The 20,907-nt window shown below is 53.7% G+C and overlaps 1 protein-coding gene across 1 annotated transcript in view; it reads left to right on the top strand.

The window, feature by feature from the left end:
- Window positions 1–20,907, top strand: part of TESK1 (testis associated actin remodelling kinase 1) — a 154,388-nt gene extending 133,481 nt beyond the window's left edge. The window contains exons 8-10 of the mRNA XM_029582005.1: window positions 13,377–13,466; window positions 13,838–13,985; window positions 16,262–20,907. Of these exons, the coding sequence (XP_029437865.1) occupies window positions 13,377–13,466; window positions 13,838–13,985; window positions 16,262–17,376 (1,353 nt within the window). The 3' untranslated portion in view covers window positions 17,377–20,907. The remainder of the gene's footprint in view (window positions 1–13,376; window positions 13,467–13,837; window positions 13,986–16,261) is intronic.

Below are 20,907 nucleotides of genomic sequence, written 5' to 3'. Positions count from 1 at the left end.
ATACTGGCGGATCGCATCTAACGGTGCGAGTGGTTCTTGCGACCCTGATAAACTATTCGACTTAAAGGGTTGGCTGTCGTTTGATCTGTTTTGCATTGGAGCAGAACAGAAACCTAGGTCTAGTTTTCTTCAATTCTACCCACTAATTGGAGAACAAGCCTTGTGTGCACTCTTCCAGCAATACTGCTGATTGCTAAAACAGTGCAAAAGCTGCTGCAAGACTGTTTGCTTGATTCTTATAGCAGCAGTGTGGCCCCAGACAGACATGCTTTGTGTATCTCATACAACTTTCCAGCAGTTTCCCCATACGTCTGTCTGGGGACGGACCTTATGATGATCACTCTTTTCCCTGTACGTACCTGGATCAGTCCAGACAGTGGGTTATGTCCCCAATCCAGCAGATGGAGTCAGCACAAGCTTTGAGGGGGCGTCACCCTATATAGCACTACCCCCTCTGCAGGAGTTCAGTATCTTCTGACTCCAGCAGATGCGAGTAGGGTATCCTGGGATTCTCCCATTGCTATAGGTTTTTCCCTGTGTTTTTCTTTCTGATTTTCGCTTTGGCCTCTGCCTACTTGTCTTGTTTGGATCAAGTTGTTGTATTTGAAAAAAAAAAAAAAAATGAAAAAGTTTCTCTTTTGGGGAGCTGTTTTTCTCTCTCTGGGTCCTCTCTCTTGCCTGTGCTGCGTTTTGGACGGGGTAAGTTTTGGATTTGCTGTGTTTCTTTTCCTTTGCAGCTCTACAACCTCCAGTGCCTCGCGGATGCGGGGGGAGCCGGCCTCCCCGCGCTGAATTTCTTGCCGGCGGCCATTTTGCAGCTCCTCAGGGGCTGCTGTGGCAGGCAGGGAAGATGTTTTCGGCGGGTTGTGCGGCCAGGAGGGCCCCCCCGCGGCACTTGGAGCTTCATCCGGCGGGCAGTGCAGGCCGACCGGGCCCCCCCGCGGCGCCGTTTTTCAGGCAGGGAGGACGTTTTCGGCGGGTAGTGCGGCCGGGAGGGCCCCCCCGCGGCACTTGGAGATTCATCCGGCGGGCAGTGCAGGCCGACCGGGCCCCCCCGCGGCGCCGTTTTTCACGCTCTCGCGGCCCCCCCGAGGCTTAAGGCTTTAATTGAGGCTGTTCTTCGCTGCCGTTTCTGCTGCCACGCGCTCCCGATGCCGCGGCCGTCGCGCTGCTCAGCCTGCAGGGACGCTCGGGTGCCTTCCGGGGGGAGGGCACCCTCGCAGTCCCTCGCCGATTTTGCCTTCCTTTCCAGTTTGCCCGGGCAGCGTGGGCCGGCCCCTCCCCCATTCCTGGCGGGAACGGCGGCCATCTTACACACACAGCGCCCTGAGGGGACTCAGGGAGCGCTGGAGGATAGGGATGCGGTTGCGGCTTCTCCACCGGCCCTGGTACCGGAACCGGGTCCGCTGGGGCAGGATACCACGGCCTCTCCTTCGTCCGGAGCCCCCTCGGGCAGGCCGGGGTTTTCCCCGGAATTTATTCTGCGTATGCATATGGCATATTTGCAGGGGCTGGACACACCTGCGGGGCCTCCCCAGGCTACGGTTCCTCGGATGGCGACTGCTTCTCAGGCCCCCCCCGTCTTGGCGGGCGTGGGGGCCCCCACCCCCCCCCCCCGGGGCCGGGGGGAGCGGCGCCAGGCCCGGCGGCTTCTGAACCTGATGTTACGGCCCTGGGCCTGGCGGACTCCACGCCGGAGGGGAATGATCCGCGCACGCTTCGCCTCTTCCGGAGGGAAGAGCTAGACGACCTTATCCCGCTGATTATCCAGGAGCTGGATCTGGGTCCGCCGCCGGACCCGCCCGCGCCTGTAGCTCCTGCGGTCGTCACCTCGGCAAAGAAGGGGGATCCGGTCCTGGCGGCTCTTCGGCCGAGGGCCCGGGCTTTCCCATCCACGAATCTTTCCTCCAGCTTCTCGCTAGGGAATGGTACGCTCTGGAGGCTTCCTTGAAGGTCGGACGGCCCAAGGAAAAGTTGTATCCACTGCCGGAAGTTTCCTGGATTTCATTAAGGTACTAAAGGTGGCCTCCGCGGTGTCGGCGGTCACGAAGAGGACGACGATCGCGCGGCCCTGCGGGATGCGCGCAATCGCAAGTTGGAAGTTTTCCTCAAAAGGGTCTTCGAGGTCTCCACGCTGGGTATGCAAGCAGTGATATGCAGTTCCCTTGCCCAGCGGGCAAGCCTCCTCTGGGTGCAGCAACTCCTCCCTTCCCAGGCCCTTCCTCCCGGGGAGGCCGCCCCGGCAGATAGGCTGGAAGCTGCGGTGTCATACGGGGAGGATGCCTCGTACGACCTGTTTCGGGAGCTGGCACGTTCCATGGTTTCGGTGGTAGTGGCCAGATGTTTGCTGTGGCTTCGCAACTGGGCGGCGGATACGTCCTCCAAGTCAAGTCTGGGCTCCCTGCCTGTCAGGGGTAAGTTCCTCTTTGGGAAGGATTTGGATCAGATCATCAAGTCCCGGGGGGGGAAATGCGGTTCATCGTCTGCCAGAGGACAGATACCGGTCTTCTAGGGCGTTTTCTTCGTCCCGGACCAGAGCCAGGGCTCAACGACGCTACAGGAACTACAGTCCGGCGGCCTCCAGGCCCTCCGCCCCCAGGTCTCAGCCCTGGTCGCGCTCCTTTCGCGGGCACCGGCCCGCCCGCTCCAGCCCCGGGACGGGACATCCCTCTCCCAAGTCCTCACAATGTTGTCAGGCTCGCCCACTCCGCCGTTCCCAGACTTGGGGGTCGGCTGGCGTTGTTCGACAAGGAGTGGGCGCACATCGCCTCATACCAGTGGGTCCTGGACACCATAGGACGCGGCTACGCTTTGGAGTTTGTCCGCGCTCCGCAGGGACGGTTCATCTTCTCCCCCTGCGGATCGGGTCCCAAGCGATGGGCGGTGCAGTTAACGCTGGACAGGCGTCAGGAGATAGGCGCTATTGCGCCCGTGCCCTTCGGAGAGGTGGACTTGGGCCATGATTCCATTTACCTTGTGGTGCCAAAGAAGGACGGTTCCTACCGGCCCATCCTGGATCTCAAGGACGTCAACAAGTCCCCGGTTCCGCATGGAAACACTGCAGTCTGTGATCGCGGCGGTGCATCGGGGGGAGTTCCTAGCCTCCTTGGATCTGACGGAGGCCTACCTGCTCATTCCCGTTCACCGGGAACATCAACGTCCTCTCAGGTTCAAGATTCTGGCCAGCATTTCCAATTCATGGCCCTCCCATTCGGGTTGGCGACAGCTCCGCGCACTTTTACCAAGATCATGGTAGTGGTGGCGGCTGCCCTTCGGAAGGAGGGCATTCTAGTCCATCCTTATCTGGACGATTGGCTCGTTCGAGCGAAGTCTTTCCGCAATGCACAGGCAGCGGTGGCCAGGGTAGTACAGTTCCTGCAGTTCCTGGGATGGGTGGTGAATTTCTCCTGTTGGAAACCGCTCTCGCAGGACTACCAGGTGCTTCCCCCTCTGCCGCAAGCGGCCAGGAACAGTCTGAGCTGGTGGTTGGATCCGGCGAATCGGGCTCGCGGCGTGTCCCTCGATCTCCCAAATTGGGTGGTAGTTACCACCGGCGCCAGTCTCGGCGGCTGGGGAGCAGTGTGCGACCGCAGCTCCACGCAGGGGACGTGGTCCGAGGTGGAGTCGATATGGTCCATCGATTGTCTGGAGACCTGAGCGGTCAGACTAGCTCTGCGACACTTCCTGCTACTTCTTCGGCACCGGGAGGCCAGGATATTTTCGGACATCGCTACCACCGTGGCATATATCAACCGACAAGGAGGCACTCGCAACCCGCCGGTCGCGCTCGAGGCAGCGATGTTGATGCTGTGGGCAGTGCGGCATCTGGTCCGCCTGGCGGTCTCGCACTTCGCAGGGGTAGGCAACGTCCAGGCGGATTTCCTCGGTCGTCAACTACTGGATCCCGGGGAATGGTCACTATCCGATGAGGCGTTGCAGCTGCTTGTCCATCGGTGGGGGACCCCCCCACCTGGGTCTGAGGGCGTCCGCGCACAACGCCAAGGCTCCCGATTTCTTCAGGCGCCGGAGAGAGCGAGGTGCGGAGGGAGTCGATGCCCTGGTACTCCCGTGGCCGCCCCATCTCCTTCTCTATGCATTCCCATCGTGGCCACTGGTGGGCAGAACACTCCGCAGAATAGAGGCTCATCAGGGGACTGTGGTTTTCGTCGCACCAGAATGGCCCAGGCATCCCTGGTTTGAGGACCTGCTACAGCTGGTCCTCGATGGACCCATACGACTAGGGCGTCTCTCCCGCCTCTTGCATCAGGGTCCGGTATTTTTCGAGCAGGCAGACTTCTTCTGTCTGGCGGCTTGGCTATGGAGAGGCGCCGCCTCCGGCGCCGAGGCTACCAGGAGGCGGTAGTGTCCACCCTGTTGAGTTCGCGAAAGACGTCGACGTCGGTAGCCTATGTTCAAGTCTGGAAGGTGTTCGAGGCGTGGTGTTCCAGCCAGAACACGGGACCACCTAAGGCTTCTGTTCCTCACATCCTTCAATTTCTACATGCGGGGGTGGACAAGGAGCTCGCCTATAATTCCCTACGGGTCCAGGTGGCCGTCCTTGGTTCGCTATTGCGCGATGGGGGTTCTCTGCTGCAGCCCCCGGACATTGTTCGTTTCCTCAAGGGTGTTCCACATCTGCGGCCTCCGTTGCGAGATCTTTGGCCCTCCTGGAGTCTCCACCTCGAGCCACTGAGGAGTGCAACGCTTAAGGATCTCACCCTTAAGGCAGTGTTTTCTGGTGGCTATCTGTTCCGCTCGTCGCTTATCCCGAAGGTGGTGTCTGCGTTTCATGGGAATCAGTCGGTGGAACTGCCGTCCTTCTCGTCTTTCGAGCCGAAGTCTCTACGACTCTTGGATGTCAAGCTCTCTCTGCGTCTCTATCTGGAAGCTGCGAATGATTTCTGGACGTCTGACCATCTCTTCGTCCTTTGGTCTGGCCCCAAGAAGGGGTCCCGGGCCTCCAAGACGACGATTGCCGGATGGCTGACGGCTGGCATTGCGGCTTCCTACATTGGGGTGGGGCGGTCTCCCCCACCCGGCATTTTCGCGCACTCTACGCGTTCTCAGGTGGCCGCCTGGGCGGCAGCTCGCTCAGTTTCTTCTCAAGAAATCTGTAGAGCAGCCACCTGGAAATCGTTACATACGTTCTCGAGGCACTATCGCCTATCTCTCGCCTCTCCAGTCTCTGGGTTTTTTGGCGAGCAGGTTCTCCGAGCAGGCCTCGCAGGACCCCACCCGATTTAGGGAAGCTTGGGTACATCCCACTGTCTGGACTGATCCAGGTACGTACAGGGAAAAGAAAATTATTATTTACCTGCTAATTTTCGTTCCTGTAGTACCATGGATCAGTCCAGACGCCCACCGCGTCTGGGTTGTCTGCCTGCTCGGCTCCTTTTTCTGTGGCTGTCCTTTCTAACGTCTTCAGCTTTTACTGCTTCTCGCAGTTCCCCACAGGTTGTCTTACTGTGTAGGTTGTCTTCCTGTGTTTCTAAAGCTTCCTACCCGTTGGTAGGGTCTTTGCAGTTCTAGTTGGTATAGTTGCACGGCTTCGTTGCCGGTTCCTTTTCTACTTGATCCTTTAAGGGGTTCGGTTTTTCTACTCGGGCTTTGATATACTCGATACTGAACTCCTGCAGAGGGGGTAGTGCTATATAGGGTGACGCCCCCTCAAAGCTTGTGCTGACTCCATCTGCTGGATTGGGGACATAACCCACTGTCTGGACTGATCCATGGTACTACAGGAACGAAAATTAGCAGGTAAATAATAATTTTCTTATCTAAACCTTCCATGCCTGTCTAATAGCTTGGATTTTGAACACTCAGTAATTGCTCATATCTTGCGTGCCCATGCAGTTGATATTATACTTGCTCCTACCTTCTGTCTCAAGCCTTGCCTCATCGTTCATGAATGTATATCTTAGCGCCTTAGCAGCTTGCCACCTTCAAGGACACGCTAAACTCATCTCTACTCAGCCATTGATATCGAAGTATATGAAAGGACTACCCAGCCATGGAAGAATCTCATGAATAGTGCATAGTGGACATGAGCTTGGAGCTTGCAAACTCGTGCAGCTGAGATAACTGCGATGAGGAATGCTACTTTCCAGGTCAAAAACTTAAGAAAAACTGTCTAATGGCCTGAAAGACGGCTTCGTGAGTTGAGAAAAGACAACAGGCAAGGCACACGGAAGTAGAGATTTTCATGTTGAGGGCTTCATGCAGCACAAGCCTTTCATATACCTCGATATCAGCGGCCGAGTAGAGATGAGTTTAGCGTGTCCTTGAAGGTGGTAAGCTGCTAAGATATACATTCATGAACGATATGGCAAGGCTTGTGTGCATTTGCTTTTCGGGACGCTTCTCAGCCAGGGATCTGCTGTTTGAATTTATTTATAGACATCTGACTTTCTGCCTTTTTGCTAATAATAGCCTCCAGGCAGATTGCAATAGAGAGAACTTAATGTGGAGCAGAATTGCAGTTAGGAGCTGGTGGAATAGAACTGAAGGTCTTAAGCGGAAGGTCAGGTGGTCAAGTCAAAGAGAAATGGGATCTCTTCAGGGCTGAAGAGCCCTGCCTTAGCTTTTTTCCTGAACGGGAGGCAGTACAGCCCGTGTTGAAGGGATAGTGGTATCTTGTTCCAGATTTTTGGTGCATAGCAGCTGAAAGCACCAAGTCTAGCAGAGGCCCGAGAAGGAGAGGCAGCAGGAACGGGGTAGGAGAAGAGAAGCTGTGCCTGTTTGTTCAGGCATCTGTAAATGAGACAGGGAGTTTTGAATGTGATCCTGCTCTCCGCTGGGAATCTATCAGCTTCTCTGTTCTGTCTGCTGCTATTTATTTGTGGAGCTGTCTTGTGGTAACTGCTTCTGGGCAGGGTCTCAGGTGAGCTCTGCTCGATGCCCTGTGACTGGGTTACCTGTTCCCTGGCAGGCTTTTTTTTTTTTTTTTATTGCTGTCCATCATGAACATTGATAAACAATATTGACATAAAACAGAAGATAAACAGCAGTGTACGTTATAACATGTAACTCAGAATTCACGATATTTATTTATTTAAAAACTTTTCTATGCCGATATTAGTGGGGACATCATATCTGTTTACATCGGAGCTACAGTATGGAAATTACAATGAACAGGTATTGGGGAGGGATCACATAGGAACAAGTAAATAGCAGAGAGATAAGAATACAAACGCGTGGGGCTGCTCGCAGTACAATTGAGAGCCAATAAACAGCAACATACTAGTGTAAGTTTTGTGACTAAAACTTTAGAGGATTTCTGGTGTGGTTATTTCAACGTTAAGGATATCTTTCATTTCTGAGGAAAGATGGGGCAGTGGTATAGACTGAAGATAGTTATCAATGTCACTAGTCCGGATATGGGACTCGGCCGCATAAAGAATTTGGTAGAATTTTAAGAATTGGGACGTGATAGCCACATTGCTAGATTCCAGTTGTCCTTGGTCATTTTTAATTTTGAGAATATGGTTTTGGTAGGAAAGCTTTTTTTGTTTTTGTTTTTCAATTGATGGGCAAGAATCTTTCCAGCTTTGTTGCCCCCCTCAAAATGTGCTTGGCGAGTTATATCTGTGAAGGTCCTCCCGAGCCTTGGACAATTGGGTCAGAATTTTGGCAGAGCCAATGTGAACATGTTTGAGTCAACGTCGCTATCTGGGCTCGAAGATGGGAACAGACTGCTTTTTTTTTTTTTTTTTGTAATTTTTTTGTTTTATTCAAACAGCAATCTTTTATGATACAGACCACAAACAGAAAAAGCTTACAACCTCAATGACCTCTACAAAGAGGCCCATAACTTCACACATAGTATCACAATAAAACTGCAATTACTAATAAATGAGATGAAAACATCAGGTAAGAGTATTGTGGGTCATATATCATCTTACATGAAATATTGGAACCAGCAAGTCATATCCTTAACTGTCGCATACAATTCCATCGAACCCCCCTCCTGACTTCCCCAAAACAATCCCCACCCTCCGCCCCTGTATATGGAGGGATCAAGAGTCCAGTTCTCTCACAGGTATCCTTATCATTCACACATTGTGTTGACACCAAGACTTATAAGGGTTCCATATCTTGTCAAATTTAACCAGTTGTTTCAGTTTAAGAGCGGTGAGTCTATTCAGATAAGTGCGAGCTAACCTCTGAGTGACCTTCAAGAGGGAAGGGACCTCCTGAGACTTCCAGTGATACGCCAGTTCACACCGTGCTGCAAGGATCACTTGCAACGTCAGGATACCCCCACAGGAGGCAACGTCCACCATATTTAAAAGGAATATCTTAGGATCTTTACTTATATCTGTGCCTACAATATTCTTGATTAGTAATACAACCTCCTCCCAGAACTGTACTACCTTAGGACAAGTCCACCAGATGTGAAAAAAAGGTACCATTCTGTCCGCATTTCCTCCAGCACTCACTTCCTAGTCGTGGATAGTACTTGCATAGTCTTTCAGGAGTCAGATACCGCCTATAGAGCAATTTGTAACTGTTTTCCGTTATAGAAGCTGAAATACTGCCCCCTTTAATCGCATGGAAACATTGATCCCACTGGATGTGTTCCAGTGTACCATCCAAATCTCTCTCCCAATTCCGCACCTGAGTCGGATCTGGAGAGAGAGCTTTGTTAAACATGCGATACAGTCTGGATTCTTTTTGCTTTTTGAGATAAGAGGAGTAGGAAATGAAATGGCCTCGAATGAAAGATTTGAAACAATCCCATATGCTTATCAGGGAGTCTACTGAGTTTTCATTATCAAGGAAAAAATCGCGGATAGTCTGTGAGGATGTTTGTATGTAGGATAGATCATGTAAAATAGAATCATTCAATCTTCAGAATCGGCATCCATGTTCCCCTCCCTGTAGTTGAAGGGTCAATAATATCGGTACGTGATCAGACCAGGAAATTATGCACACTTCAGGGCGGCAAGCAGAATGATAAAGTGATTTATCGATTAGGAAATAGTCAATTCGGGAATACGAATTATGTGGTTGGAAGTAGTAAGAATAAAGGTGAGAGTGTGGATATTTTACTCGCCATGGGTCCACTAGGCTTTGTTCCTGCAGGAGCTCCTTAAGGGCTCGAGTATGGACCATGGGAGTGACCCTTGGAAATGTCTAAAGATGGGGAGTCATATTAAAATCCCCTCCTAAAATCAGTTTTCCCTCAGTATGTTGTACCAAGATGGGGTGGATCGCTTGAAAGAACGCAGCCTGTTCCCTGTTCGGAGCATAAAGATTGAGAAAAGTGTAATCACAATCATGAATCTTGATACATAACAGATAACGACCCTTTGGGTCTTTTGATACAATTTTTACATTCAAATACAAGATGGGAAGCAAATAAAATTCAAACCCCCGCATATTTAGCGGATTTGTTAGCCGCCGAGTAATATTGATGATTAAATTTAGAAGATCGCATTAGAGATTCATATCTACCAGTGAGGTGAGTCTCCGGCACAAAACTACATCTGGAGAGGAGGTCGCCAACTCTCTGTAGACTAGGGAACGCTTTTGTGGAGAGTTAAGCCCCTTAGCATTAATTGAGAGAAGTTTTAAGTTCACCATTTTTTTTGTGGGTGATAGCGAAGCGGACACTTATCTCATATAGGTTGAATGATAGTGCCAACAATGGTACTACCAATCAGAGCATCATTATCTGAGAGCAGAAATATAAGTAGAGAGAGAGAGAAAAAGGAAAAGAAAAACACATCATAATCATTATGGAGACCAGGTAAATGCAGTGAAACAGTGCTATATAGTATGTAGGCAGTGTAAGAAATCGAGTATCTGAAGTAGCATGAATCCCCTGAGGGCTATAAGAACCCTCCAGACTTTTATATAAGCCTGCAAAGACCTCCCAACAGGCTTGTACCATCGCTTAAGCAGGGGGGAAATCACGTCACACACAAGTATGGCGAGGCGCCGCCGTCTCCCGTAGCACCAGTCACTTAAAATTGTGATGAGAAAAATAAGAACTAAAACAACTATAATGAATATGAGAGGATAATCATGGCTGGTACTGAGCAGGAAAGAAAGGGTAGCAGTGACACCAGAGGGGCCAGTAAGAACAAGTCAATTTTCTGAACTGGGGAAACATCAGAATGGCCCAGGAGATTGAGTTCTGAGAATCAGGAAGGACCCTGACTGGCAGCAGATCCTCCAGAGGGGCGGCATAACCGGCTGTTGCATTTGCCCACTCGTTGCCAGGCTGGATAGGGTGCGCGGGCAATGGTCTCTCCGGAGGTTTTGGACATCGCTAGTGAAACCACAGGTGGTGAAGTGTGCAGTGCCTCGGCAGGGTGAATATATCTGTGAGTAACACCTTCCATGCAGCCAGCGAGACTTTGTTTTTGCTGCCCAGGAAAGTGGTGATTTCCCTGAAAGATTGCCGATTTTTGCAGAGCGGCAGTTGATAAGACAGGGAAGGATGGAGATGTTATGATCTTCCCAGGGCCGTGCACTGCGTTCTCTAACAGCCGCAGCTGTTTGTTCTTTGAGAGAGGCAGTGAAGCAAACAATGATATCCCTGTGGCGGTTCGGTTGTGGGGCTTTGAGAGCTCTGGGGGCGCGATCCAGGTACGAATATCTGGAGGCGTATATCCTTCAATCCGGTTAGTTTCTATTAAAAGATGTTGGCAACATTTTGTGATTCTATCAGAGCAGTTTTCAGTCGCCGTTGCCTCAGGGAAGCTGCGAAGGCACGTTACTGCGGCGCGCTCAATTTTCTAGATCAGCTTATTTTTTGTCGTCAGCTGTTGTGTGTCGGAATGGAGGGTATCGCAGGTATGTTTGGTAGAGGAGGAGAGCTCGTGTTGGCCCTCTAAACGCACGCCAATCTCGTCAACACTAGGCCCCAGGGATGTGAGATCTCCTCTGATTTCCTCTACATGTTCCAGCAACTCCTTCCTATATGCCTTAATATCAGCGCAGAGACCTGCGAACCATTCGCAAAACTCAGCGCGGGTGGGATGGTCCAAATCTGAAACGCCCCAGGGGCTCAGAGCGAAGGCCATAGGATGCGAGCTGGCGCCATTTTGTGCTCCTACCTCACGGTCAGCTAGGCCGTCGGTGGCTCGGTTCCCTTCTTTAGTGAAAGAAAAACTTTGGAAATCTAAGTTTGTTTTTTTTCTTTCCCGCCACCATGACTAGGGGTTTCGCTGCGTCCCCCGCTCTGTCTGGTGATTGTAGGGCTAGTTAAGGTTAGAGCAAGGTGGATTTAACGGGAGTCGGCAGGAGCTCCAGAGTTGAGCTGCCATCTTGGTGCGTGATGTCAGCGCCCCCTCCCTGGCAGCTTTTGCTGGGGCTCGGTTCTGAGAGTGGCGGGTTCCCGTCGGGCATTGTTTCCTCTTGTGTCTCTGCCTCAGACGCGCTTTTACCACCTTTCTTGCACAGTCACTTTTGGTCTTCGTAGCTCTTCGTGTAAGGTAATTTGTGTGACCTGTGGACTGATGGCATTCTGCACACAGCGGCATTGGGAATCTTAGGAGTGCTAGAGTCCAGAATAGAGTAAAGAGGATTTTGGGGGAGGGGGGGGTGCCCTAATGAGGGAATCTCCCCCTCTGCAAAGCCGAGCCTGCGGATCTGAGCTGGAGTGGAGTGTCACACCTGTCAGAGTGTGGAGTGTATCTTAAAATGTTTGCGTTACATGCTTAGCGCTCCCCTGGGCCTCCCTTCTCATCCCAGTTCTGTCGCCGACTCTGTGTGCAGCCTTGGGACAAGTCTCTCTCTCTCTCTCTGTGCGTCACACCAGCTGGAAGTAACTCGGTGGTGCCCGCCGTGCTGCTCGTCCCTGGCTGGCACGATGCGTTGCCAGGTCACCTGCTTCAGACATGCACGTGTTCCTGGAATAAGTACAAATCCTAACTATTTAGGGTCTGCTGACTTAGCAGGGGGGATTCTGGGACATTTTCCAAGTAGAAAATAAACCAGTTCCTCCCTGCAGCGTCTGTGCAGGAATACAGAGGGCTGGGGACACTTACTGCAAGCCTGCATTTTGTGGCTCTTTGTCTCATGCACTGGATGTACATTCAGTGCACACCACACGCGTGCGTGTATACTTATGTAACCCCCCCTTTCTTTTATGGGATTGTTGCTCCTTAAGGCTCCTAATTAATTTATATCTCCGGGGCTGCTCCAGCTAGCGTATTATATCCCCCACTTGACTCTCAGTCCCCGGCGGGGAGCTCTCTTGTGGCCCGGATAATGCTAAAAGGTTGCCGGTGTGAATATATAAAACTAATAATGAGAGCCACATATATTCAATACAATTAGGTAAACCCTCATCCGTGAGCTCTTGCACATGCCCGCTGACGCAGCGTTTTAACCTTTGACACCGCTGGCGTTTCGAAAGTTTCTTCTTCGGGGGCTACGAACACTAGAAGTCGAAGTAACATATTTAGTACCAAAATATCAACATTCACTAATAACCAGTTCAGATGGAAAACTTGCAAAGGTGGAGAATCAAGCATCCAACTTTAATCACAGGGTAACCTTCCTGAATTGCATTTAACTGCCGTCTTTAAACACCAATATTAACTTTTTTTTAAAGGTTTTTTTTTAATTACTGAAGGTGAATTGCCTTTTGCTCCAACTTAATAGTGAAACTTTTTGTGGAATCAAGAACTTTTTGAATTTATGTGATTCTCATTATTAGTTTGTTGTTTCTATCACATATTCTACCAGTTTTTTCAGATTAAATGTGAATATATATAGTCATTTGGTGGTTCCCTTGAGGTGAGAGGACCAGGTCTGGGTGTTAAATCAGTCAGTCCATCCATAATAAGGAACTTACATCTGAATGTTGGTACATGCGTGGGTCTAGGCAGGGAGGTGTCCTTTTTCCAGGCATCTGGGTAGCCCCATAGGGATTTAAAGACGCGCAGTGTACCCCAGCGGCTGTGAGGGGATCCTAGCAGAGGGGTCCCCAACTTCACTGCAAAACTCCTACCCAGCCCATCCTGGTCCCTGGTGTTTTGTGGAGATCCGATGGGGGGGGCTCTCCTGCTCGTATTCGTTCTTCCACCCTTTATTCACTGATGGTTCTGGGGCAGTCAGTGGGGGATCAGGCTAGTTCTCAGCACTGCAGTCCCAGTGGGGAAGGGCGATCCAGAATCCACCCCAAAACTATAAATTAGAGATGAATCTGGGGCTGGCCCAGCTAGGGAGCAGAGTGGGCTCCGTCCCCTGGTGAGAGCATCGGGCCCCTTAAACTGCCTGGGCTGAATAAGTGTTCGGGGCTCTGCAGGGCTCCTTGCTAGAGTCCTACGAGACCAGGCTGGGAGGCTCTGCCACTCTTTCTGCCAAGCAGGCAAACCTGTGAGCAAAGCGAAGATGCTAATCCTGCCCTCTTTGTTTAGGATTTCGGGCTGGATGTGGAGACCTTTCGGAATCTGGTGGCAGAAGATTGTCCGTCCTCCTTCCTGCACCTGGCCTTCCACTGCTGCAGTGTAAGTACGAGGCTGCCCTGGGTGAGAGAGGAGAGGCGGCTTGTCCTGGCCGGGCTGGAGAGCTTCGCTCTCTCTCCCCGATGAGCTGTAGGGAAAAGGAGGGAAGGCTTTAGGGGCCCTGCGCAGTGGCTCCCTGAGGAGAGCCGGATGCGAGACAGGGAAGTGCATGGCAACTCCATGACGACAGCCAAATTAAAATGGAATGCCTGAGGGCTCCCTGATGAGCACCGGATTCTGGCAGACTCTAGTCCAGCTTTCAGCAGGACAAGAGACGTGAACGTTTTGGCAAGATTGAGTCTGTTAAAGCTTAGGTATGGGTCCCTGGAAGGGCTGACCCCAGGGATTCTGGTGTTTCTGTTTCTTGTCCTCAGATGACTCCAAAAGCGAGGCCCTCCTTCTGCGAGGTCACCCAGCGACTGGCGAGCATCCTGGAGAGCCAGACGGGGGACGGGTGCAGCGAGGCGGACATTCAGGCCGAGGGGGAGGGCTCTGAGGTGGAGACGCTCGCTACAGAGAATGGTAAGTGGTGCGGTAACCGGGGGGGGGCTGGATCAGTAAGACCCAAAACCACACCCCAGCCACCAAAAACAATGATCCCATCGTACCGACAAAGACTTCAGTGCACCGGCTCTTCGGATTGTCCCACCCTTAGCATGGCACCCCAGCCATAGGCTTCACCTGCACGGGTCCGCTCAGTCCAGACCAGCGCGAGTCAGTGCTTTCTGACTGGTCCAGGCAGTCAGAGGCTCTGAAGAACAGCGGGGCCCTCGCTGCGTGCTGGGGGCGGTCATCCCGTAAATCCATAGCCAGATGCACACGGACCCCGCCGCGATTAATGTAGAGACGCGGTGAGGCGCTAAGGACGGAGAAGCTGCTGTTTGCTGCCGTTAGACCTCAGACTGGGCCTGGGATCACGCCGTCTCGGGCCTCGGCAGCGGGGACGGGATGGCACGGTAGGAGCCGAGGGAGTGACGTGGCACGATGGGGGAGTGGTGAGTTTTTAGCATTTGGGGACAAACCTCCCCCAGCACGTCACGGTTTCACTTTCACAATTTTCTCTCCCTTTTTTTTTTTCTTTTCACATTTCCAGACGGTCTAGGGAGTTAAATCCTTAACAAGCCCGTCTATCTCTGTAATCCCTCGCTGGTTCTGGTCTCAGCTGCACGTTTATTGTACTTAGTATGTACGTGCGTTATCCTACACCTCCCTGGTGGCTTTGTATAATAGAGATGTGAATCGGAACTGAAATCCGAACCGATTCTGGTTCCGATTCACATCTCTAGTGTATAACATTTTGTAAATAATGATAAATAAATAAATGATATACTTGCGCTCCATGGAGTGCCAGGCAGAGCCCTCCCTCCCCCGTCCTGCTGAGGCTGAGAGGGGAACGGTTGCACAGTGGGCACATCCAACCCCCAAACGTGGCACCGGCTGCCAGGGGGGCACAATCGGAGAGAGCTGTGAACAGGGGAATGGACAAAATAGTGAGGAAAAGGGGAGGTGCGGGCAAAAACTGGGAAGGGATGAGCAGGGGGAGCAGGCGTGGGCATGGAAGGGAGAGCGGGATCGGTTCTGGGTAGGAAGGGGGTGGAGAGAGGATGCAGGAGGGACAGTGGGATGGATTTAGGGGATGAGAAGGAGAGAGGATGGAGGGACGGCAGGATGGGAGGAGGATGCTGGAGGGTCCAGTGGGATGGATTGTGAGTGGGGGACAGTGGGATGGATTGTGAGTGGGGGACAGTGGGATGGATTGTGAGTGGGGGACAGTGGGGATGGATTGTGAGTGGGGGACAGTGGGGATGGATTGTGGGGATTAGGGAGGGGGGGGGGATATTGGGTAGGGAAGGATGGGGGGGGAGGTGCAGCACGGAGGGAGGGATCATAGGGAGGGTGTGGGGATGGAGAGAAGATGCAGAGGGGCAGCAGGAGGTATTCTGGGTAGGGAGAGAGAGAGGGGGGGAGACTGTGGGAGGGTCAGGATTCATTTCAGCTGAGGCGCTGGAGCCCAAATTCATGACTCTGATTCTAGATTTTCAAGTCCTCTTTCACTTTCCCCCCACCTTTGGTTGTCTCTGCCCTATTGCAGGAAGTTCTCCTCTGTAAACAGAGGCCTTGTGTCCTGCGGTTCCCCCAATGAAAGGAGCCAGAGCTGGTGCAAGCCTTGTGGTACCTTGGCCCGAGTGAGGCCCGTTGAGCGCCCCCACCACCCCCGCTGCTCCCGTGCTGCCCGGTTCCTTCTGCATGGCTTCCTTCCTTCTTTCTCTCTCTTTGGCTCTTCACAGCAGATTGCAGTCAGGTACTTGGGTTATTTCCCTATTCCCAGAAGGCTTTACTATCCCAGGGCCTGACTCCCTCAGGCTCTTCTCTCGTTCTGCCTTCTGTGGAAGGGAAGGGTAAGCGTTTGATTTTCTTTCTGAAATCTGCCCTTCCGGTTCCTCTCGAACGTACAACGCGGCTTGTGCAGGTTCTCACTCGGACACCGAAATTCATGTCTGACGGGGGGGGGGGGGGGGGGTTGATTTCTGCACAAGGAGCCGTCCTGTCCCAACATTTACATATATATAGATCCTGAAACCAGTCAGGACAACCCCCCCCTGCTCTCTTCCTCTAGGGGTTAGGCTGCCCGCAATCCCTCTTAAACTGGAGCCACGCCAGAGGTATCCCCTTCGATTGTTCGCTGCCTGGGAGGGGGGTATTCATGCTGTCGCTGGGTCCTTTCTTGACCAGATCTCGGGCTTAGCTTGCAGTATGTCCGACGGCTGACCTCCTGTGTTCTCTGTTCTTGCACGCAGGTGATTCTCGCAGCGAGGCCCCTGCGGCCGGTCAGCCGATACGATGTGACCTGCAGCTGCAGCACCTGCAGCCCGACCAGCGTCTCTCCCGCAGCCAGTCGGACATGTTCCCTCCCAAGTCCCCGGCTCTTCTGCGGGGGCGCGACCCCTACTGGGGACTGCGGATCAAGGAGACCCCAGCCCGCGTTAACCCTTTCTCCCAGAGGGAGGACCTGAAGGGAGGCAAAATCAAGCTCTTCGACACGCCCAGCAAGTCGGTCATCTCCCTGACCTTTGAGCTGCCGCCACCGACCTCCTACCAGCTCAGCACCCCAGTGACCCCGGAGCCCATGATGGAGGTTCAGTGTGACTTCTCGGAGCCGGTGCTCCTCACCCGGAAGTGCCGCTCCCTGCCGTCCTCGCCGGAGCTCCCCCGGAAGGACGGCTCCCCCGCGGCTCCCCCGCTGACCGGAGACTACTGCTGGAGCGAGCCCTCCCCGTCTGAGGGCCAGGGGATGGAGGAGGTAGCCCGTAGCCTCTCCCTCTCCCTGGACGAGCCGTTGCGCCCTCCGGAGCCGGTGGACGCAGAACCCATGGACTGCACCAGCAGCCCGGACAGCGCGGAAGGCGACGGGCGGTTTCCGCAGCAGCCCCTGACCAACGGGACCTTCATCAGCACTTCCTCCTCCGCGCCCAGCCCCTGGCCTCAGGAGACCGGGCCCCCCAACGGGCTGGTGTACAACAACAACACGGTCATCGTCAGCGGCCCCCACCGCTGGGGCGGCTTCACCTGCCCGAAGGGGAGGGGGGACGGCGGCGGCAGCCTGCAGTGCAGCTTCTCGGAGATCAGCATCCCCGGCTCGGTGGCCTTCGAGCGGGCGGAGAACTCGAGCATGCTCCCCCTCAACGCGTCCAGCCTGGCCATGGAGCAGGACGAGGTCATTTCCTGCCCGGGCTGCTGCTTGGGCAGCTTCAACTTCCTGTCCCTCTGTCAGCGCTCCCCCCCCAGCGCCTCCCGCTACCAGAACCTCAACTCCGAGGCCAAGAGCCTGATCTGCCCAGACAGGCACCAGGACTCCAGGCTGCCCGCGCCCTTGCCCGCGCCCAGCCTGAAGCTGCCGGAGGCCCAGTCGTAGAGTCGGGGGGGGGGCGACTCCCATCACCGCCTGCTGCTCGGGGGGGGGGTTCTCTCGGCTTTAAGAAAGTGCAGAGTGAGCGAACGACGCGGGGTGAGACTGCCGTGAGGAGGGGCACGTGGCGCATGCTGGTGGGGCCAAAGGTCAAGTTAAGCTACGCATCGCTGCAGTGACCCACGGAGGCGTGGGGGGGTCTCTCTCTCGGTCCCCGTCCTTTGCTGTTATGGCCAATGTGGATTTCTGTAGCGTCTTCCCTGCAGACAGAGTCACGAGGCGCTTTTCGGGGTAGCTCTACAGCGAACGTGTGGGCAGAGGCCTCAGAGGTGGAGGGCCTGGCAGCAAACTGCCGGTGCCCAGTCGGGTATGATCGTTTCCAAAAGAGATGGGGAGGGAAGGAAGGCGTGGGGAGTTTGTAGGGGTGAAATCCCCAGTCCCCTCCAGGCCAAGCCAGGCCTGGGCTGAGAGGAGGTGCTGCCGTTGCTGAGCAGTGGAAAGAGAGCAGCAGCAGCACCCTGTAAAGTTTTTTGGGTTTTTTTTTTTCTCATGTTGGCCCACCCGCTGGCTCATGTGGTAAGGATGTCTGCACGGGCGGCGGCAGCAGCAGCAAGATTTAAACGTAGTGCTCCAGGGCAGGAGTGGGCGCGATCATCGTTCAGGACGGGCTACAGGGCAGGAGCGGTCCCGTGACTCAGGAACCTCCCCTCCCCCAATCCATCCGACATAAGAGACGGGCACAGTGGGAGAGCCTTCACCCCCTCCTCCCAAAACAGATTAGTCAGAGGGGCTGGGCCCCTGCGGCACTGATTTCGGGGTGAAAGGAGATGAGCTGTGGGGGGGGGGGGGGGAGATGTACTAGGGGAGGAGGTGCTGAGTGGCAGAGCACCCTGCGTCTTCAAGGAGAAATGCAGTGAAAGAGAGGTGAGGGGGTGAAATGAGCAGCCCCCTTCACCTGGGTAAACCAGCGCCTCGCATAGCTGCCATCACAGGGAGCTGAAAGTCCGCACGGGGGGTCACATTAGAACAGGCCTGGAGGGGGGAGACTGTCCTTTTGGCGTTAAGGTCGCGGGAGGAAGAGAGTGCACGCACTCGGGATTTTTAAAAGAAGCTCGTCCTGTGCCGCTCCTCACAAAAGCGCGCTCGGAAAGTTCAGGGGTGGCTTGAACGCACGCGGGAGCAGCCACGTGCTTTCCCTGTGAAGGTGCAGGTAGAATCCGCCCGTTCTAACCGGCCACGTAGCCTGCAGGAGTATCGTGGAGCTCCAGGCGCACCCCACACCCCTTCCCGGCTTCTCGAACCGGGCGGCCGGCAGCAGGGATTCGTGAACGGGGTCCGTAGCCGTACTGTTGCCCCCCCCCCCCCCCCCCGGCCACCACCTGAGGTTAGGCTAGCACAGGCCCCTCCCGCATGCGTGGGAGCTGACTTAGCTTCCATTCCAAAGCATTCTGGGAATTTGTAGTCCTGTTGCTCCGTAATAGAGGAAAATCAGCCTTGAAGTCCCAGAGGGATCTCAGAATGGGGGTTTACAGCAGATGAAGTGAGCTGTCTGAGTAGTGGTGGCCTTCTGTCAGTCTCTGCAGAAAATACCCTTTTGGTCCCATCTTCCTCCAGAGCCAAAGTTACAGCTCACGGCCAAATGCACTGTGGGGCTTGTAGTATTCTCCCCCTGTGGGGCCGACAATTCAGCAGTGCATTGTGGGACGGAGGGAAAAGGAAAAGACATGCTTGATGTGATTCCTACATTCGGCCTCTCCCACTGCCAGGCACTCACCCTGGAGTGTCTAAGTACAGAAATACAGAGTCGGGGGGGGGGGGGGGGGGGGGAGAGTTTCCTAGAACATCTCGGGTCACTGAATACAGAAACCAAAAGGAAGGTAGGAGTGACGATGGAGATTGAGGGCATGGACTTAGACATGCCGAGGTGAGAGAGAGAGGGGACCCTGGAGTAGCTGAAGTTACGCTGCTTTACAGAGCAATTGGTGCTGTTTTACATAAGTGTTAAAGATGTAACATGCCAGGTGTAGAGTAGTGATGTGGCAGGAGGCCGGGCGTGGCATTGTGCACGAGTCAGGGAAGGTAGGGCATTTGCTGTGCAGGGGTCACAGAAAGCTGGGCGCAGCAGTTCAGAGGAAGCTGGGCGTGGTATTGCAGGGGTCACAGGAGGTCTGCTTATGGTACAAAGGGGTCGCAGAAGGCAGGGGACAGGCTGGCACATTCCTGCAGACCTGCAGAAAAGCATCCACATGAGATGCTTGAAATTATTTATGCATGCAGACAGCCCAAACTTGTAATGCTATTTCCTAGCTAATACGGTAAACCCCTGCTGTAACGAATCTCCTGCGATAGTAAAAGTTTCCAAAATCCTGAAAGATGCCCCTTTATCCTTCTGCTGTTCACGTCCTTCCTGATGAGGTTTTACAGGGCTTGAAGCTCATTGTCCTTGGCCCCTCTCAGCAAGGTAAATCTGGCGGTGCCACTGTGCTGCTCATCAGGACCCCCATGCTGGCATCATCTTGATACTTGCATAGGGTGACAGAGTGGACTCGGGACTTGGCAAGATCTTTTTTCAGATGGCGCGTTACCATCATGAAATACGTACGTCTTTTCCCCCTGTTCTGTCCCGTGGCGGTTTCTGCACAGGCCCCTCCCACCACAGACGGCATGCCTGGGTGGGGGGACGCCTGAGGTGTAGAGGGGTATTTCCTCCAAGGCATAACCTCAGCACCCTGATGGGTAGGATCCAAATCTGGATGAGCCCGCTAGCACCACCTTTGCAGTCTGAGCCGTGGGACCAGTCCCATGTGCCCACCCCTTTTAGTATAAAGCTCGAATGTAATATGCCAGATCAAACCTGTAAGCAGATGAGGCAAGTCAGTGTTTTAAGTGATTCTGCTGCTTTAATGAAAACATTTAGCCTGTTTCACGGTATCACGTATACTCTGCATGCAGAGCACAGTATTCAGAGGTGCATCGCTAGCAAGGGACGGAGGTAAAAAAACAAAAAAAAACAACCTGCTGCTTTCTTCATCTGGTGCAGGTTCTGTTCTCAAGTCCCTGGTAGATAAAGTGCTTTTCTCCTCCTAAATAGTGCGTCTTCCAGTAGCAGGAGCTCGGTGGGTCCCACTGCACTTCCACCTGTGCCTCCGTGCACGCCATGCATTGGAATCCAAGAAATGGGAGTTGCACCCCAGTATGGGAAGGTCATCTCGTATGTTCTCTCAAGGAAGGGGAAACCCCTCTACCCGAGCAGGGAGACACAGGCCCCACCTTCCCATCCTTTCTCACCTGCCTGGCTGGCTCTGGCGTCACAGCGGCACTTTAAGCTAGCGCCGTCTCGGCTGCGCAGGTAGTCTGCCTGGCAGCACCGCATCACTTCCTGTGTGCAAGTGAGGGCACTTCCTGTTTCCGAAGCTGCGCTCCCCCCCCCGCCTTGAGGAAAGGCGCTGGGTGTGGTGCAGAAGATATTTAGAAGAGTCTGTTTGAAAAATGGATGCCATGTTTATCTCCTATGTTGTAAATAAAGTTTCTTAAAGA

The sequence above is a fragment of the Rhinatrema bivittatum genome, chromosome 1 (assembly GCF_901001135.1).
Source record: "Rhinatrema bivittatum chromosome 1, aRhiBiv1.1, whole genome shotgun sequence".
Taxonomy (NCBI): Eukaryota; Metazoa; Chordata; class Amphibia; order Gymnophiona; family Rhinatrematidae; genus Rhinatrema; species Rhinatrema bivittatum.
The sequence above is the reverse complement of the archived record's forward strand: the minus strand, read 5'-3'. Positions and strand labels throughout refer to the sequence as shown.